This window comes from Liolophura sinensis, chromosome 6 (genome assembly GCF_032854445.1).
Source record: "Liolophura sinensis isolate JHLJ2023 chromosome 6, CUHK_Ljap_v2, whole genome shotgun sequence".
Classification (NCBI taxonomy): Eukaryota; Metazoa; Mollusca; class Polyplacophora; order Chitonida; family Chitonidae; genus Liolophura; species Liolophura sinensis.
Window position 1 is genome coordinate 35,840,232 of NC_088300.1, and position 21,583 is coordinate 35,861,814.

At 39.3% G+C, this 21,583-nt stretch overlaps 1 protein-coding gene across 3 annotated transcripts in view; it reads right to left on the reverse strand.

Annotated features, from left to right (window-relative positions):
* The window catches only part of LOC135466410 (uncharacterized), a 53,921-nt gene extending 32,752 nt beyond the window's left edge, over positions 1-21,169 (reverse strand). For 2 of the 3 annotated variants that reach the window (XM_064743861.1, XM_064743863.1), the window contains exon 1: positions 20,386-21,042. In XM_064743861.1, the coding sequence (XP_064599931.1) occupies positions 20,386-20,641 (256 nt within the window). In that variant the 5' untranslated portion in view covers positions 20,642-21,042. Of the gene's footprint in view, positions 1-20,385; positions 21,043-21,096 lie in introns of those variants that run through there. The other variant, XM_064743862.1, reaches the window with a different exon arrangement.
* Between the last annotated feature and the right edge of the window lie 414 nt (positions 21,170-21,583).

Sequence of the window (21,583 nt, forward strand, 5' to 3'; positions counted from 1 at the left end):
AGATGAATGGCGTTTTCCCAGTGCCCAAGTGTGTACGTGGAAAACCTGGTTACAAATGTTACAATCAACAGTCTACGTGACTAAGTGCACGTGTTAAAAATTGAATAAAAAATTCCTGGCTGCAGGTGCTCAAGAGACAGGGTATGTAAGGTAATGGGAGGACAAAACCTAGTGATCTTGAAACATAGATAAAAGTTAATGATAAATAATAGGGATCTTTTACATCACTTAGTACACATATGGCATCAGTTTGATGAAAGTTACATGAAGATTTCAAGAGACAATGTGTTTACAAACCATTCATAAAATATAACTTACATGCATATGACCAAAATGGAGTTACAAATAGGCCAAGGTCACAGAAAAATGAAAAGGTGTCTTTTCAATGCCTAAGTGTATATGTAGTATAAGTTGGGTAAAACTATCTATCTAAGTAGGTGTTCAAGACACAGTTTACAAAGATACAGACAGGCGAACGGGCTGACACAATACATCAATGCACGCTTACACTTAGCTGCTAAAAAAACTGCTAAGATCAATAGACACATTTCGTTCTAAAATTTCACTTATCAATAATTGTGTAAAAACACGTTGAAACATGTTTTACAGCATAAAGCTAGTTAATTCAGTTTTTCTCCTGTATCATTGATTACTTCATGAATTCCCTTGCTGTATTTGCTTATCAACAAGAATTAAAGTTAACTTGAATGTATGGTCCCAAGCGTGATCACACGCCCATATATGTGAGGGACAAAACATAAACTGAGGTATTAAAGTTAAATCGTAAGAGTATTTTAGTTAAAATGTATTTGTGCTCAGTGTAGGCATTTATTCAAACATACCTTTATGCAATGTGAGGTCGGTGCCAGTGTAAACAAAGTAATTTGACAGTTCTCTTCTACCAGTGGAAGCAATTAATAATCTCTCCTATATCAAAGCAATAACTTAAGCTGACAAACCACCAGGTACACAAAACGGTTTAAAGTTTAATGACCATATACAAGTATATCTAAGACAAGTCAACCCTCTTGCCGACCTTCGATAAAAGTGGTTGAGTATATTAACCTTTCCTCTGATAGGACACCTGCACTTAAAAACATAGGCCGGTGAGTCTAAAGTCCAGTCTTAGTATTTAGGGACAGATAATCAGCCAGAAAAAAAAAAAAACAAATAAAGATAAACCCGTCCTTTTTATTGGTTTATGGGCCAGATTATAAGTCATCTTCAGATGTCAACACAGACGACTTCATCACCCCGTTAATTACGCTTCCCATATAAAGTTTGAAGTTTTTATCTTATTGCACGGAATGGTAAATGTTTACCTCAAAGAAAAAAGATCTTCACAACGATTCTAAAAGGGGCTAAAAGAGAACCCCAATACGATACAGTAAACAGTTACTCTAGTCTTAAGAATACATGCGTTTTGTTCAAAAGAGGCTTAAATTATAAGAGTTTGGATAATCTGGATTACTGTTCTAGATTTTTACCAGCTTACACTATCAATGTCCATTTAACACACCTTGGAGAGTCGTACACGGAAATATTTTGTAGTCATTTCCTTTTTGATGTTACGTCACGCAAAAACACATGGCGTAACACATGACGTCCCCTGAGACAAATACCAAGGCGGCGTATGGACGGCGTATAGACGGTCAGAACAAATCGTTCACTGAGGCAAGGGGTCGGGTTACCGTGATACTAGAAACGAATCCAGACAGACTTGTATAGCTATAAATTGTCGAGGCGGGCCTCCTATTACAATTGGATCACCTCACCCTCACAACGATACACAGCCTAAAATCCCAATATTAAGAGTAGAACAAAACATACATGTTACTAAATACTTCAGAAGATGTTTTGTTTTTGCATTCTCAGCATTTTTGTTTATTCTTTGACATTTGTGTGAAGAAAACCCCTCGTCATAATTACACTAATCGCCTTTACGGAAGATGTGTGGTGAGGCAAAGTGACACGGTTATTATAACGACAAATCATTAACAATTTTGATTTTAACTCACATATATTTGTTCTGACAGAGAATTTACATTTAAGAAATGTTTTGAAGAAGGATACATGGATACATGTGAGCAAAAGACTTTTGCCACTGTGAACCACTTGTGCTGCGACGTTATAAATGAGTTGTATATGTATTGCTTTATATATTACTTTTCAGTCATCCGCGTGTAATACATTTTCATTCATTCGTTTGGATGCCGCCTGTGGCGCCAACGATTTAGTCCACCACAGATGGCCCCAATGGGCTTCCATACATAACTCCACGACGTCACAACGTTCTGTTTATGCTCGTTTCGTTGTGGACTCACGCCACACGATCACCCCATGTTCTCAATGTGCGCTAAACTGTCGTTCTCTCTTTTATCACGTTCCCCTCTTAGTGAAGCGGAAACACCGAACAAAGCAAGAGAACAGCATGGGTAATTATTCAACTTTAACACAGACAACTGACACGTTCAACACATGGGATATGCCGTGGCATCCCCCAGGCGACAGGTACTTAAAAATAATTCGCATCTTTTTGCGGACAGCAAATTTATTACTGATGTTGAGTCAAATTACTGAGGAAAGCTGCGCCTACGCAGACTGAATTATGGAGTCAAGTAACCAGTTACCTAAACGCTTTTATACACAAATGTGAAAACCAAGGAGAATATATAGGTTCAGGTTCAGAAGTTGGCTTTTCACGTTGACAATGCACAATACAGTATAAAAGCAAACCAACGACAACAGTGTGGTACTGTATGGGCCTTACATAAGGAGTTAACTCAACAATCTTCAGAATTGTGGTATACGGTGGTTAGCCCCGGCCAGTAAGTGCGTGATATTCCATACAGAACAAACTATACAGATTCTGGGGCTAAGACGCATTGAAACACGAAGAATCGGGATTGTTACATCGGTTAGGTTTTTCACTCGCGTTCAGGATAAACGCCTGAACACCGGCCGATTCCACAAAGCCATTTCTAACTTTCAAATTTCTAAAAACGAACTTACTGGGCTTTAGAAATTAATACTGTGTCCACCTGATCAGTGTTATCTTAAGACAAATGTGTCTAAATTTCATCTTTCAGAACCAAAAACTGAGCATTTTGAAGAGGTTTTAAATTTTGACTTAAGCCAGAAATGTCTCTGTGAAATCGGTCCCACATCCCTGCTCAGCAGCATGGATTCAACAGTCCTAGACAAGAATGACCTGATCATCTTGCTCAGTCATTGCGTTACTCTTTAATAACAAAGACATGAAATTATACGAAACTTCCTTAATATTTCATGTAATGCATCATCTAATGATGAACTGTAATTAAACGGAGTGACCACCCCACAGGCGTCCAGATATTAAGGTTACGGATACACAAGAACAAAACTAGAGGAGTATTTCGGATTTCAAAGACAATCCTACCATGATGGCCCAACTGTGCTGCTGATTTTTTAAGCCAAACCATGCCATGATGATGTTCTATACGAATGCTTGCCTAAACCTAATCATTTCTGTATTTCATCTGGAAATCATTGCCTTGAGGACAAGCATGAGTTAAGTCAAGTATCCGGATGTTTACGGGACATACCTACAGTCGTCAATGTATGAAATCATTATACATGGTGGTGTAGAGCGCAGAACTGTATTCCAGGTTATACTGCTAGTCCATTGGAAGATCTGGGAAGCAATCACAAACTTGCTTCTGGGATAACGAACGTTATGCCCAATGAGCCGTATTAATCTGCTTTATTTGCTGTTTAACGTGACATATTCAAGACTTGTACGATCTACTTGTACGATAACGGCCATTCGTGGGCTGAAGGAATCGGAAGGCCAGAAGTAAAACCACTCATCAGCCTATTAAATCGCTTAAACAGCTCCTTGGTGACCAACGGCCCCATAAGACTGAAAGCGTTGCAATACAGACATTCTTAGCCGAACGCTGGGACTGAGCTACTACTTCTAGTCTGTCACCTATATTCGACAATCTGTAAAATCTCTTATACTCACCACCAAAACTGCCATTCGTCAGTGACACGCAAAACTACAAGTTCTACACATCGATACTATGGACGCCTAGATTATTCCCAAATGCAGCTAGAATACTTTTTCTAATGCTATACCCTGAAAGCTCATTTCCAGACCAAGCCTTATTGCCGGGGTTGTGTTAATTGTCCATGTTTGTGCAACATGTAACACACTTAAAATTTCTTTTCAGTATGACGGAAACATCACTACAGGGTTTTGAATTTTGCATATATTTATTAATACACTAACTTTTAAAATAAATCTTTTGGACTTTATTCCCGCCTCTTTATCTGTAATTTAACCTATATTTTAACATCTGATTTTATGACGAAGAAACAAACAAACAAACAAACACTATATCTAGCCTTAATTTAAACACGTTTAGTATAGTAACTGTTATATAGTAATACCATTTCCCCGTTGGAAAGATTTGTCATGAATTGTATCACTGTCGCAAAGCCCTTTTTGACATCTTTTTGAGTTTTTGTAAAAACCGAGCATGTCCGTTTAAGAAATCTGAGGTATTCGTTGTCAAATTTGCATATGAAGTTTGTGTTTAATTTTGGATACGAAAGTCGACCGGATGAACGTTATGTAGAAATTTAAACATACACACGTATGCATACATACATACAGTATTATACACACGTATCCAGTAATATATATTAATACACAGATCAATCCGATGTTATAAAGCTAGAACCCCCAAAAGCCTCGGGTGATGTAAAATATATCCGACCATCCGGTTATGTAGCAGGGTTAAAGTAGTGTGTAATGTTGTCGCACTCCAGGTGCGTATCTTATTTGTTCCGCCCACTCCTTTAGAGAAGTAAAGTCTCTTAAGTTCACAAAGCAAAAAAATGAAGTTAAAGTGAGTAATTTATGTAAATTATGCCACAGTCCCTTATGACCCCGACAGACATTAACTGTCATCTAGTCCTGCATGACATGTTTTACAAGATATGGTTGGCATAATGCAATAGCACTTATAATGGCTATAACGGAATACAGGCAGACAGACGCAACACCTGTAAATACAGCCTATAATGTTATTCAAACATTTTGAAAGACGAAACATATTTTTAAGCGAATAGATATTAAATGTATGAAGCCAACCATGAACATGGAACAAGGTCTTATGGGCAGTGGGTGTTTTTTGTCGTTTTCTTCGTTTTTTTGGTTTTTGTTCTCTAAGATAAACACGGTAATGAGGGATTTTGAAAACATTCGTTAGCCGTAATATAGCGTCATTCAAACGTGTTCCTCTGCAGGTGTTTAAAGACGTCATAATATTTAAAACGATAACATATACAATGGCTGCTAACTCTATATGAACAATAACAGGCATGACAAGATTGGCTCATGTGCATCATTTTCTATGTCAGTACCTCGTGGGATGGTGGAACCCATGCGCGTCGTCGAGTGCAGAGATTTGAATGATCAAAAATTCACATGGCCAAAATTTAATTCTGGTAAACATCTGAACCAGTTTTAATGGAAGCCAGCTGTAAAAATGCGTGCGTTCACACGACCATGAGACCAAGTTGGTTGTAAGCCGGTTAAGGGATTGCGACGTCATCCTGACCTCCACGTATCCGGGCATTTAATCCAGCTACCGTTCTTACGACACAGATAAACCGACTCAAGACCTGAAACTGGCTTAATGGCACGTCGCTAGCTGGGGCAAATAAACCGGATTAAATGTCATCGACCATCTGCAGGTTGCTGGCAGATCTTCCCATTGACGTTAGGAACTGACTATATATGTACACCGTGGCCTACTTTACAGGTCCCATTCTGTACAAGCTTACATGGACATCGGTAGTTTTTCAGTCACATTTTGAACCTATAATTAAAACATTTGCATGATTACTAAAATTGCAGAAATTTCACTGATAATTAATTTCATTGAAGACAGAATTTGTAATTAGTTGATAGAATATGATAAAGAATTGCTACAGGGTCTGTTGCATTTCGGGAAATGTGCTTCCCCATCAGTATAGATTTGTAAGCTAAGTACTTTGTTGAGTATACATGTAAAACGTCACACCGCACAAGCCAATAGCTCCTGGTGAGACAAGTGCAACCAACAAACCAGACCCACAACAATGGCCAACGACCAAAGCAATAATAGCCAATGACCAAAGCAATAATGGCCAATGACCAAGGAGCACATGGTATCAAGACGTTCACTGATGCACCATGCCGGACAGCTCCCTCTCGTAAATATGCAAATATATTCAAATACACGTTTATATACACTGTCATGTATGTGTTGGGGAGTAAGGACAATTGGTACCAGTGTTACAAATCCTTTATCCGGGTCATTTGTGTTGACAGACAAAACACAGAATTAACAGAACTTGTGTCAATTTACCTATGTGATGAAAGCAGTGCTGACCCTTATACGTGGTCAGAATGCAGGCACCTGTAATGCACAGGACTCCGTGTTGTGGGCAGAGATCTTTATCGCTGTTTCATACACTACGCAAAAAAGAAACGTCGAACCATATAATTTCTGACACTTTACGCACTTATAGAGTAGCATTGGTGTGTAACAAACAGGTGGTCCAGACGCTCGACCCGACCAACAAAGTCCTATATATTGCGGTTAAGATTTCATCACAATTTAAATTATTTTCAAGCGGCCAAAATTTTCATCACATTTAACATTTAAAATAGGGCATGTATGTTTTCTATATACCATCTGGCATATTATAATATAGTAATATATATAGTTTATGTAACTCTCTTCTCAGTCACTTTCCATGTCTCAACATAAGTAATCAAATGTTAGAATCTAAATCCGATATTGATTTACAACCCTCGGAGGGGCATTCCATCAAGCACAACCGGTCGTCCCAACTAAAAACAAAAAACCTCGTTACTTATAACAGATATTAAGCAGTCATGAACTTTCAATGGCGTCAGAAAGAACTCAGAACTCGGCAATATTAACTGAGTTAGAAGCTGAAGTATATAGTAGTTAACCTCCTCAAGAGAACAGTAAACAGAGTCGAGTTTCAAACCCTTTCTTCACAGTCATCCCATATAGAATGACCGATGTGTTGTGGGAAGTGTTTAACATAACTTAAAATGTTCGACACCACAGCAGTCTGAGTGGTGATACCATATCTTCTGCATGTATGGTGATACCATATCATTTCAATTCAACAGTATACAACCCGACGGCGAGATACGCTTATCGCAGTTTAGTTCCAGTGGGCCATTTACTGGTACAAGAGATCCAACGTATCGTTTGATAGATCTACAGATAACTACTATGCATGGCTTAATATTTTTAAAACAGGTGACCACAGGTATATAAAGAGCGATAAAGAGTGATGGGCTCACACAGTGCACAAGTAGACTTTCTGAAAGATTCTCTCGGCAGACCACTATTTCTGTATGTGCACTTGGGTTTTTACGTCGTACTTAAAAGAAAAGACAACAAAAATTGTGACAATAATTTTAGAGGATTGTTCTATACAGACCTAAATGGGCATAGGCATTTTGGTAAATGTGCTTGGTAAATCTATAAATCACTTTTTGATATGAAATTCTTACAAGGTCATGAGATACACCATTTCAGAGAGACTGGAAACACGATGTCGCGTCATCCGTACCCAAAGCTCTTCAATATTAGAGGCGACATACAGGTGCTCTTTTGTCGTGCGAAGTGCGGTCCCCCTTATTACTACAACAAAAGACCACGCACTGTGGTCTCCTGGCGGAGACGTTGCGGAATTACGCCGGACGTATTCCACTATCACTTTTTCGTTGAAAACGAATTTGAAGTATATCAGAATTGTCTCGCTGTAGAGGGAAAATAGCCGATTTTACACTACTTTTACATGGCAAAATGGTGATCTAGGAACAGGTGACGTCACAGCGGAACAGATGCCTGCTCGGCTGGTAGAAATATCTCTTCCTTCATTGGTTAAAACTGAGAGCATGGCGGCCCATTCGACTTTCCGTACGTGAACGTTTTTGTTGACTTTGAAGTGCAATATCTCGGTCATTCTACATCACGGGGCCTCCGTGATTAGCGCGCTAGCACAGCGTAATGACCCAGGAACCTCTCACCAATGCGGTCGCTGTGAGTTCAAGTCATGCTGGCTTCCTCTCTGGCCGTAAGTGGGAAGGTCTATCAGCAACCTGCGGATGGTCGTGGGGTTTTCCTGGGCTCTGTCCGGTTTCCTCCCACCCAAATGCTGGCCGCCGTCGTATAAGCGAAAATATTCTTGAGTACGGCGTAAAACACCAATCAAAAAAATTCTACATCACAAATATAAAAAGTGACATTTTTTTTTAAACTTTAGATATTACTCTTATCGATACATATATACATCTGGTGACTCCGTGTCCTCTGTGAATATCCCTCCTCAAGAGTTATGTTATATATATATATATATATATATATAATTGGTTATACTTATTATAGTAAATACATGTACCTACTGATACTAATGGCTGATCTATGGCACAAATTGGTTGTATGGGGCTGCCATTAAACCAATATATATATATATATATATATATACATATATATACATATATATATATATATATATATATATATATATAATATATATATATAATATATATATATATATATATATACACATATATATATATATGTGTGTGTGTGTGTGTATTTACTATGGCACAAATTGGTTGAATGGGGCTGCCATTAAACCAATATATATATATATATATTGGTTTAAATGGCAGCCCCATTAGTATCAGTAGGTACATGTATTTACTATAATAAGTATATGCACACACACATAACTTTTGGATTGATGAAGATATGATGCGATTATGACAAGCATCGCTATATGTACGTCCTGGTATTATTAGCTATGAGGAGTAGGAGTTTCATTCAGTTTGCTCATGATTGCAATGACAGTATGTCATCACAGCACAGGATCAGCATTCATGTCACTAGGTGCTATGAACGACGCGATGTAGTTTTGACACGACCGTAGAAAAACACAAACGTTTATTTGAGCTAATTTCGTTACCCTTGCCACGACCCTACAGAAAAGACTTGCACGTGACCGCCATAACTTGTGGCCACCATCGACGCATTGTTAACTCAGGGATAGGTTACGTTCAGCCTAACGGTGCATGTTCCAAATACAGTATCATTATAAAGATTCCCTTGTGTATCTGTCAGAATGAAGCCCCTGTTGGCGCTCTACGTACTCAAGAATTCTGCGGCCACTTACTGGAGGGACAGTCTTAAAGGTGAAGGAAACCGGACAGATGACAGAAGAAACAACCAATTTATTGCTATTAGTTTCTGCCGAACTTTCTCAGGTGTAACGTATTGGTCTAAAGGATTGGAGGCCATCCTGTTGGAGGCCATCGGCAACTTACAATCACTAATTACACCGAATTATTAAAAAAAGAAAATAAAATGCCTCTGTTTGTGAAATACTCGAGTTTTTACCCGCAAACAACAGTCTTTGTTTACTTGTACATGCAGTGCCATAATGAAAAAAAAAATGTAAAAACTTCCCACCTTGCCCATTAAGCCTTTTCCTGCCAAGCGTAACCAACCTTTAGAGACCTTTGTAGAAAGAAGAGGAGCAAAAAGCCAAATTCTGGCCACAATCACATTGGCATGCAGATTGTGTTTTACCCATGCTATAGCTATTGAGTATTTCAGTTGGGCATTCACCGTGACGTCACGTCATATCCTCAGGTATAAAGTTTTTGAAAAGCCTTGTTTCCATTTCGATTCCGGTGACTTCGAGGTTTTGCCTGAAGATTTTGATTATCTTTGCTCAAAGCGTGTCTGTTAGGAGATTTGGGGGGTCAGGAAAAGAGGGAAACTTTTTACCGACAGAGTAGGACGTCATCAGCTAAGATAACAAGAGCGATCTGATCCTCGGCCTGTTTGAGAATGACAAATAATGCCCCTCAAAAATCGTCCTATCGCCGTGTGCAGTCGATTGCCATTCACAGGTCCCTGAAGTAATCAGGAGTTAACAATGAACCGGCGACAAAGAGCCATAGTACAAGAGTTTCGGGGTCAGTTGGTTTGTAAAAGGAGCCAGACAGATGCTGTCAATCCTCGACCTGTCAATATTACCGCAGGTCGGGTGCTCAGACTGACCTGAGACTCGTAAACAACCCTCATCTGCATACACCTCTCAGTCACGGCCGAACGGACACCTATACCCTAGGGCAAACAAACATGGCGTCCACACCTGTGCGCCCCCGTTTGCTAACCAGGCGCAGATTTCTTCAGGCGTAACGCCTGTGTGACACATCGACATAATAAGATGAACGTGACGTAACGCAGTCTGTGAACATCTAAAGCCAAGCGGCTGGTTGAATATACCAAAGGCGGGTATATGATGACTTGATATGCAGATATCATACCTTTGCCCTTTTTGAAAATCTTCAAAGTGAGAACGTCATTCTACATCCAATTTTAGTGCCCAAAAAACGTGCATATTAAAATGGGTCAGCCCGTGCCCTTTAAGTCATTTGTTCAAAACGCCACAGCCTTTCAAAGTCATGTCCAGTTGAGGAGCTCAAGAATAATTTCACTGAAACGTTATCCAATGGTTGCTTGTCAGTATGAGATAATGTACTGAATGCGGTGTCGTTGGTCATGCTTTCTCCATTCATCACTCGTTTGTATATTCATTCACTAGACGGATTATTGAATGACGAAGAGAAGTTGTTTACCTGTATTCTATAAGCCAAAATGTCATTATGTTAATCATTTGACCTCTTTCATTCGTTGCCACGAACAGCTCTGTAGAAGAAAAGTGTTGTGGTCGTTTAAGACAGTGCTCTTCTTGTTCTTGATCGTATGCTGCATGACATCGGATATTTCTTGTTTAATCTTTACCAGGTTTACATATCCACTGATCGATGAAACAAACCTCCCTACTCTCATCTTTTACGTGATCTAACTTTTCACTTTGCAAGTTTAGCAAAGGAATTTGAGGTATTTCATTGCCGTGCAGACAAAGCAATTAAAATATGCCCCACTTTCACTTCCAGAGTATTTTACGTAAGCAATCCAGCTGAGGTTGTCATATGAGAGTCAAACCGACGGACATTTTTTTGAGGAGCAATACAACGTGATGCCATCCGAGAGGTGACGAGACTTCATATGTAATAGGTTAGGTGTGTCGTATTGGATGATTGATGAGCGGGGTCAGGGGTCATATCAGTGTAAGAGAAACTATATTCTGGAAGCGGCCATGCTCTGATTGGAGTATGCACGTCAGGAGCAGTCATCTTTGATTTATCTACGGAGACAGGATGTCTTGACAGCTGCTAGAGCTTTTTAGCTCACTGTTTACGAAGTGTACACCATCTTATTAAGGCCTTTTTTTGTCGTCCATCAAAAGCACTGACTTTGCGCAAGTCTGATTCCCCGCATGCTAATACTTTCAATTGTCACCCTCTTATTATCAGTCCACTGTATTGCCAGTTGCACTGAATAAGAGCAACGTACAGCTTGCTCCGAGTCTCACTGAATGTCAACATCGTGCCAGTTTATCGTTAGTGCCCTGCGCTTGCAAATTGTAACTTCCTTTTCATTTTCTCGTTTGAAGCTTGTGAATTTAGTCCAAGATGCACGGATCCCAAATGCTCTTCTGCAAAAAGAGGCATCGGCTAAATACCCATATAAAAGTCACCGAATGCACTCAATCACTGAGTATGGTACAACTTGGAGGTATTTGTCGCCACTGGACTGTTTCTTTCTAAAACAGCAGCGCCTAAATACTCCCTGGTCATTATGAATGAATACATATATCTATGGCTTAACGCCAAGTCGGTAATATTTCATGTCGATGTTTTTTTTATCCGGGAATTATTTTATTTTATTTTATTTATTTGATTTGGGTTATACGCCGTGTTTGGTCCAGGAAATAATATGATCTTCGATATAAAATGAGGACATCCACACTCAGACTAAGAGACTTTCAGTTAAAATATGAAACCCATGTACTGTTATTGCGTACATGACATTTGTTTTAATGCTTAAACAATTTATGTGGTTTTGGGTTACCCCTGGGCTATGTTCGGTTTCCTCCCACCATAATGCTGGCCGTCGTCGTATAAGTGAAATATTCTTGAGTATGGCGTCAAACACCAATCAAATAAAGAAATAAATAAACAATTTATGCGTTGAATTCTGAAGAATCTGAAGTATGGTTCCTTGTTAAGGTGACAAAGCGTTTGATGTGATATGTGTCTCAATTCCACGCCAATTCTATGAAAGGGAACTAGTCTTTGGTAATTTAATGGTGGAAGTATCCTTTTGCGTTTGTAATCTTTGACATTTCACCTAGTATTGACGTCTGATAAGCGATGTACCGAAACCAAGGATTTTGCTTCTATGAACACGAGACTAAATGTGCTGATGCCTCATATACAACGCAAGTAGCAACCCAGATCATCGCAAACACCGATTATTTTCATCAAAACAAGGCCAAATACAGGAGGTGAATTTCAAGCAGACTCATCTGCCTTCCAGCGAGCAATATTAGGCGCACTGCATCACATAAAAACGACGTGAAATAAGTCTGACATTTCCTCAAAGTATAGGGCTTGGGTGGAGAAACTTGTATACGCTAAAAGCAAAACAATGGTCGTCAGCGAGTGCTCACAGTGTCTTTTATCTAAAATCCCAGTAAGTACTCCCAGGAAAGCATTCACTGATCTACCGTCCAAAACCATCACACGATTAATTTAACACGATTACGTGTGATCCAGAAGTAGCCAAAGATGAGTCAAAGTGTTCACCAGCGCACATATATGCCAGAACTGTGTCAGTCGTCATAGGCATGTTTGACCTTGATGATATCCTTTCCGGCTGTAGAGAAAAGGGAACAACTTGTCTGCATTTCAAGCCACTGCCCAAAGGTAAAACACGTGTGAATGAATGTAATTCGCTAGCCTCCGGATAGTTGCGTCAGACCTGCTATTTCATAGTTGTCATGCGCGAAAAATGGGTCATATAAACACGGCTGAATATAAACCACTTCCTCAGTTTGTACTCAAGTGTTTCTAGAAGCCAGCAAGCATGGGTGGCTTTGTACACAGCAGCTGCTTCATCAACAAAAGGAAGTTTCCTTAATTTACTAAAACGTAATTTAAGACACACTATTATGAAGCTGTATTGTAGATTTCATAAACTTAACTTTCAGCTAGTGAAGACCTCGCAGGTTGTCTCACAACAGCAATTGTAACAAGATGTAAGCTTATTTTTTGAAGGTCTGATGTCACTCTCTAAAATGAGAAAAAATGTCTTGATTGTTTACGATTTTACAAATACATGTAGTTTTACTATTTTAAAGGAATTTACGAAAATTTTAGTTTGCTGTTAAGTGAAATAATTTTTCAACATGAAAATAAATAAGAAGACCCACTGCGGTGTGATTCGGAGAGGCACAATTAATATACAACAATTAAAGTTATAAATAAAGTAAGAAAATACAAATCAAAGTGGTCAGTCCATAATGACTGCGCATATGGGTCTAAAATAAAGCTGATATTCATGAAACATGCACGTGAAAGTAAATAGACAATGAGCCAATATAAAATAATAAAATTATCAAAACAAAATACTAAATCACCTATTATTTCTTGCCGCCAACTTTTCACCCGCCTATACTAAGATGGAGTAATCAATAAAATGAAAAAACAAATTCACAGGACTTCACAAATTAATCACCATTCTGTACAACAATTCGTACAGCAGCGAGAGAAGTTGGTGAGAATATCCATGAAATTATGTACGTGATATATATCCATAATCAGGTATGAGTTTCGCGATGAATGCATTGCACTTGCCTCACCGTTACCTTCATACGTTCTAGGCTTGAAGGGGTTTAGTTCGGATTGAACTGCTTGCGAAGCTAAAGGGGTTTTAACAACACTGACCTGAATGCGAAGCCCTTGCCTAACCTAACAACCGTTGCAGGGGAACTTATTATGTAAGTTAACAGTTCATGTACTTGACACTACTCTACGTGGAGCAATAAAATGCGCTTAATTTTTATAAGCCCTCTTAGTGCTAAATCATTTCTACGTATCAACATATACGGTACAATAGCTGACATAAGAGGACACGAGTTCACATCCAAGCCTAGCTGGTAAAGCTGTGGCTTTAAATCCGGAGGTATATCAGGTACCGAGCGAAGTACAGACAATTTACTTCAGGCACTGTCGGATATACATTGAAGTATAGGACAAATATACTACATTCCATTAGGGTTTCAGGGCTTGAAGATTGGAACCTCATTCTCAGTTAATGCTGACATTATTGAAAACCAGTGAATATTTTGTTTCTTCATGTAACTAACATTATTTTAAACGTGTATTGTTTTTACATTGTAAATGTTATCAGTGAGTATATAGGAAATGGGTCGTTCAGTTAATAATAGGACTTTGAACATCCTACTTTCCGTTGACCTGTGGTACATGTAGGCAAGTCGGATCTGACGAGTAAGTCAGAAGAGATCTTCTTTCCACGTTTCAGCTGTTCGAAATTTGGTCCTTCCCGAGTAGTGAGAAATGTAAAACTGCTTTGCATGGGCTACGAAAATCATCACATTTTTAATTCAGTATTTTTTTTCCAATTTTTGATAAACAAAGATGTGAAAATATCCCCCGGTATTTCTACGTTCGGAATAAGTATTTACATCGATCAAAGATATTATTTAAGAGCGGTTATTTGGGAAAACTAAAACGACTAGCTCACTTTATTAAGCGTTACGTGTTAAGTACATGTAATCTTTTAAATGAACCCACCATCTTTATACTTTCAAAGCACAACTGCACGTAGTATGTCTGGTATGCCGTCACCACGCAAGAAGTAAAGAACTGAGTTGAATGTTACAAAAATATGTCAAAAATATTGTCTTTTTACGCTTTTAGACCGTTTTTTAAAAGCTACTTTGTCTGACCTGTGGAAATTAAGATTATCGCATGCCTGCTTTTCATGAACCAGTTACAGGTGTGCAATCCGCTAAAAAACCCAAAGTTGTCAGTTCTGGTGTAATTCGTTCTGCACTCTATTTTTCGATGTAAAATGACTTGTTCCAAGAAGTAAACGAGGCATGCAAATCGAGACCAGTTGACAAATCGGCGTAGAATGATGCAAGGTTAACCAGCTACAGCCAGGTGTGACCACTGTTAGATCTACGGCCCTATTTTGGGAGAATTTGCTCCAAGGAACACAACAAACGCACCAGTGTCTTTACAATCGACGTGAGTGATTGACAGAAGACGTAACTTAAGGATTTCTTGACGTCAATAGAGACCTCGAATTTGAATTAGTTTACCAATTACAATTTGAAGTAACAAGTTACAAGTTGAACTTCTAAGTTCTAACTAAAGGTCCTAAGTACTGTAACGATGGCTACTCGATCTCTTATGCAATATGGGAGACTTGAGAACGAGCCTCACACAAAGTCCAAATCGCACTAGGACACATCATTTTCTTCTATGACGCTATAGTGCTTGTGCAGTTCATGTGTGTTTTAATGAGCACACATACACCGATAATTCTGACGTAATAAATAAAGGCGCAAAATAGTTCAGAGCTTTGGACCGTCTTGATATAGGTGAGAAGGAGCTCTACGAGTTCCCCAATAACATCGTATTGTAACTTCTGTCTTGAAATAATTAAGCATTCACTGTACTATAATAGGTATTGTTACTGGTACACACAAGAGGGAAACCGCCAGTATTCTCCACGAAGACAAAATATTGAAAAATAAAATCAAATCACAAACTCAACATTGGTAAGACTATTTCCAATGTTTGTCCAATAGACAAAGCTCAGTACGCATATATATGGATTTAACTGCAATTTACTCAATTTGCTCTTTCGTAGCTTTATAAGACATACAGGTCTAAGGCACTATAAGGCGAGCAAGTGTAATGAATCCCTGTTAGCAGTAGCAGATACGGCTGTTGTTTTCCGATTGCCTGCTCGGTATATATGTATATTATTACGTCTCGGTGATATAATATACTTTATTGGCCAGATCAACAATACAGGCAACGGATGGAAACATTCATTGTTAACATCACCATGAATGGAGGGAACTCTTCACCAAGACTGTGGTTACACGCGCACTAATTGTAACCTAAGCACCATATCGGATGATTCACTACCAGTGTCAGCAGACGGGCATTGCTTGTCAATGATACCCCAAATCGACTTCCAAACCCACGCTCAATTACACAACAGAGAAACTAAGTAAAGAATGATCACAGACTGAAGAAATCAGGCGGAAGAGAAGGGATATCCATGCAGTTCTTACTGATGTCGACTGAGAGTGGAGGATTCAAGAGAAGTGTGCATGAACCATTTTTGGTTTCTGCATTTGTGCACTGTTGCCAGACAGGACTGTTCGTCTTTACGGTGGCAGGATATATGTAGGTTATCAATTCCGATTTTCTTAAAAGAATCAAAACTTAAGTCAGCAAAACAAATTATGCCAGACAAATCAAGAGACTATTACAATCTTACATTGAAATGTTTAGCTATGCTCTGCAAGGAATATCAACACATAACTCTGGCTGTAACACAATAGAATCTGAAATTGTGGCATAAGGTTCAACCTCAAGAAAAAAATGTCGACAAACGACAGCAAAGCTACATAATTATCAATGCATGAATATACATAACATTCGGCTAGTTGTATATATACTTTAAGGTGAGATTAAGCTGTGGATGCTTCCACAGGGTCATATGATGTAATCATTGTACTGTTTTGTGACTTGAACTGCTTATTTATCCGGCGTTTCGGTTATCAAATGATTGCATAACACAGGTACCTATGCAACAGAGCTTCGCCTTTTCCAAGCTTGGACTTAGAAATGGGGCCAATTGACGGTAAGCTCGTTTAGGATGACTGCCCGACTGTCATGATCGTAGTCAACCGTCCGCACAGTCTGTACCCCAGTTCCATCATCTCACTCAACGTGTCAATCGCTCAAATGTCATGCAGATTGCAGGTCTAAATAGATTCGAGGTTAAATAATTCAGCCTAACCATGACGTTATCCTCTCGTTGACCTCACGCCAACTTCCGGGATACACAGGAGAGGGGAAGAGATACATTATCGTTAAATAGCAAAAAGCTGTTAGACATAATACATCACAGCAGGGCATAGGGTTAAAGTTATTGGGGAAAACATCTCCCTGCAGTAAATAGTGTAAACCCAATACACAGCTGCTTTGTCAACTCTCTCTCAATATATAGCATTTACGTTAGATAAAAAGGTTTCCCTCCAAGGGATATAACTTACATCTATCTAGTTACAAAGTAGTTATTATTACAAATTACAAATTATTGCAAACGCCCGTAAGACTTGTAGCACAGAAAGGTTGCTACGGCCTCAGACTGTGCTTCATTGCCTCGTACTATGTATGCTGCTTTATTTCTGAATCCTTCATCCACCAAAAAATAAATATTTTACAATTTTAAAATAAAAAATACTAAGTGCATGGAGAGTAAAAGCAGAGTAATGACGACACTACTGAAGTTGACAAGCAGTCACACATATGACCAGTGAAATTTGGACACGTGTTGAAGCCAGTATCGTGTGCCGTAACCGGTGCCATGTGTCTCTCAATCCACTAGAGGCACGTTTTCAGCTTTCATAACACAGTAGTGTAAAATTCCTTTCATCTAGAACTGATAATAGCATAAATAAATAATAAGCATGGAAAGGTCTTTCAATTATATCCTTTTGTTCGTGGTATACATCCAACTGCTATACTTTGTGATAAAATAACACATTTTGCACACCGGTTATACTCTTCTCTTCGTGCATGTACGTAACAATTGAGCTCGATCTTTCTGGTTGACTGTGTCTGTCTGGTGTAACAGTCAGGAATGAGCCAGTGCATGATGCAGACGAGCACTCCCATGAGACAGAAAACAAAACAGCGACGACACATGATATTTAGCATTTGTTGTCAATAATTGGTGTTATTTCAGCGTAGTTGGGATCATGGGTTCTGGAAATTTTCCCATGTAATATCTTGTCGGATGCTATAACTATGGCCTTGGACACCAAACTGATTATCGTAATCATATCCGCTGTATAAAATGACATTTATTAATATACCTGGATTGTTTTATCAAATATTGCCGTAAGAGAACCGTGAAAAGCCGACTGACCAACTTAATTTAAATTCCTGTAAAGATTAAATTATTAAAACAAACCCTGTCTTCTCGCAAACGGAGCTTTTCTTCTTCGAAATTTATATTGATGTTTTTGAAATGTTGGCGTCGAAACAGACATTCGTTCACTTATTGTCAACCATATTGGACGTGTAAATAATTGTAGGACCCAAAACAATCTTCAACACAAACCACGAAAGAACTAAGAAAGTGTATCAAGTGCATATGAAAATAGTAGGGAAGAAAAACCGTCAACTTATTTAAATGATGCTGGAAAGATCCAGGGAATGTTCTGACCGTACAGATTTAATAAGTTAAGAAAGAAAAATTGCAACTATCAGGCATTCTAATCAGACATTCTAAAATGTGGTAGATCAGCGAAGCAAAATCTGTTGAACTTATAGAGAATACGCTGGACTTACTGATTTTGCTGCTCTTGTTTTAATTTACTGAAAATCCAGAGAGGGCTCTATTAGACACATTCAGCTGTCAGCCCTTGCACGTCAATTGCGTGTTTTCGTGCTTAATGCGTTATATGCGACTATATTGTAAACCAGAGTAACGGAACAGTTAAATTCGTTTACCGACCAGTTGTTAAAAATCAAGTTCTGAAATTCGCGTCACATTTGTCCATTGGAAAATGACGTTCTATGTTAATAATCCAGGAACCGATGGAGTTTAACAACTTATGCTTCAAAACCGTATAACAACTTGTAACATAACAGGGACGATATATGATATTTAACATTTGACCTGCTCCCTGGTTTTTTACCATACGACAGGAAGACGTTTTTATTATAGTTCCCAGTGATGTTTTAAAAATGCATAATCATTCCTACTTAATTTCCAACCGTTAACAATGATATAATATCCAAGTCCAATACAAGTAATCAAGATGTTCGTATGGCGATTTGCAAATGCAAAAGTTGCAGTGAATCATTGAATGTTGTTTAATGCTACACTCAAGAATTTTTCACTTATACGATGGCGGTCAGTCTCAAGCGTGTATAAACCACCGAGCTTTGGTAAGTTATTTACGACCTTTCTTACACGTGTAATATACAGACTTGCAAACGGTTGCACGTGGATACTTATACCACCCTTAATGATTCCTATACAGCCTCGCCCCCCCCCCCCCCCAATATAAACTTGGACTACCTGAATCCACTTTGTCACTTGCAGACTTGCAGGTTAACAGGTTATACAGGAAGCAAAATCTGTGTAGCTTTTGCATATAAAACCTCGTTATTTCTCCATCATCTCTATATACAGGGATCAAAGAATTTTAAGGATATTCAGGAAAAACATGTTTTCGAAGGAGAAAATAATAAATTCAATTTTAGCCAGAAACCTTTGTCTGTGTGGTCTTCTTGTCTCGTCTAATATATACTGCCTCCTATTCATCTTCTCAACATCCCAGGGCTATTTAAATGTCTCTGCTACAGGTATAAGAAACTCCACTGCAATCCCCGAGAGCACGAGGCGTGATTTACCAGCTGGACAACCCAGTTATGGGATAAAACTGTCTAAAAAGTCAGGCATTAGCCAGACATTCGAAAATTCGAGATTTATACGCTGAAGATTCCAGAACGATGTATAAGGTTCTAATTACAAGCGGACACATACGAGCTACCTGTTACATGTGTTAGGCGGGGACAGGGACTTCTGATCTGCAAGTGTTCACTCTGTGGTTAAGAGCTTAGGACATTGTGAAGGGGATAGTTCTATACAGGCGTTCTCGGCCTGTCCTGTACACACTGAAACTTTGGCCTATAGAATTAAGGCTGTCCACCGCCGCGAGGCTTAACTGCGCACTGAATGGTGAATACATTGCGGGCTATAGTGTGACTCGGTGCATATATACTGGACGACGAAAAAACTTCATAACGACAAGGCCACGATTTCACCCAGCAGTGTCAATAATTTCATTTTGGCTCATGCATACAAACATGCCCTAAAAACGAAACTTTTCGACCTGGTAAGTAAAAACGTCTTAGTTATAAAGACTGGGTGAAAGAAGAAAGCTTTGATCTATCGGTTAGCTTCCTGGGTTGTTTGACGTTGGAGATTCATATTAAACAGGCATACGTTAATAAATCAGGTATCCGGCGCACGCGGACCTAATAGAGAACTGGACAAAGCATGACACTGAAAAAGGGACACCTTTCTCACTTACCTACAGTACACAAAGGTAAGTGTCCCTTGGTCAACCTGTCAGCGGCTGAAGACGGGGGCTTATCCGCGACGAGTTCCCCCGGCTGAGTGTCGTTCACCTGCGCGGCTTGATTGATGTTCGAGGTAAATGCTCGTGCCGACCGACTTGAAACTTTTCTCAGCTCGGGTCGCACGCCTCCGCTGTAAGCTGTCCCGATCCAACAGAAAGCCAGTAATCCAAACGACACAAGTCCGAGAGGAGCTGGGAAATATTTCATGGCCGCACTTCTTTCACTTACATACTATACAGCCGCCTCTTTTGAGGTCCCCGATTCAGGCGTTCGTGTGAGGATGGGAACTCTTTGACGTCTGCTATACTCACTGGGGCTACACAGTTTCCCACAGCAAGTAATCTGATCACGTGAGCGCGGAGACTTGAGGTCACGAGAGCAGTAATATAACGGGGAGGGAAACAACAACAACGAGCTGTAGGTGATTCCCGCAGAGTGTCGTCAACACACGAGTATTGCAGACGTGTGTAATGAAAAAAAGAGAGAGGTTGGGCTGCAGAAAAATAAAAAAAAAAACCAGGATAAACAACATCAAGAGAAAGCGTGCCGCGACTGAAAAAGGACAAGGTTGTAGCTGTGAACATTTGACAATGTGTTTTTTTTCGTCGTCAACGACGAGGGAACTTCAGTCAGAAAATTATATGTTTATAAGCGGAGCACACCTTTGAAATTCGCAGCCTTTGTTTGCGTCTACGCGAATCAGTCCATGTCCTCAGCCAATCAAAACGTCTACAGGAGAAACATGCCACCTGTTAAATACAAATACGATTATTTGAGCAGCCACTGAGGAAAAAAAAGCTAAAGATCAGTGCGGAAAGCCTAGATGCCTGCCTTGCACTATAAAAGAGGGCTCCCTTCTCTTCGCATGGTTGGATTGGTTATGTCATGATATCCGAACAGGTTTTATGAATGGCAGCATACTTGTCATGCATCTACATGTAACCGGATGTGTCGTCGTTAACACCCGCACTATACCTATTTAAGAAGAAAATAATTTACCGAAGATGTCGCGGCTTATAGACCTTGCATATATATGGTGATATATGGTTTTCAAATAGATCATCTACACTTCGTAGACTATCGTATATAGGCCTGTGTGACTAATATGTTAGTCCCAGCGTACGTACAGTCTTCGTGCATGTTTACCCG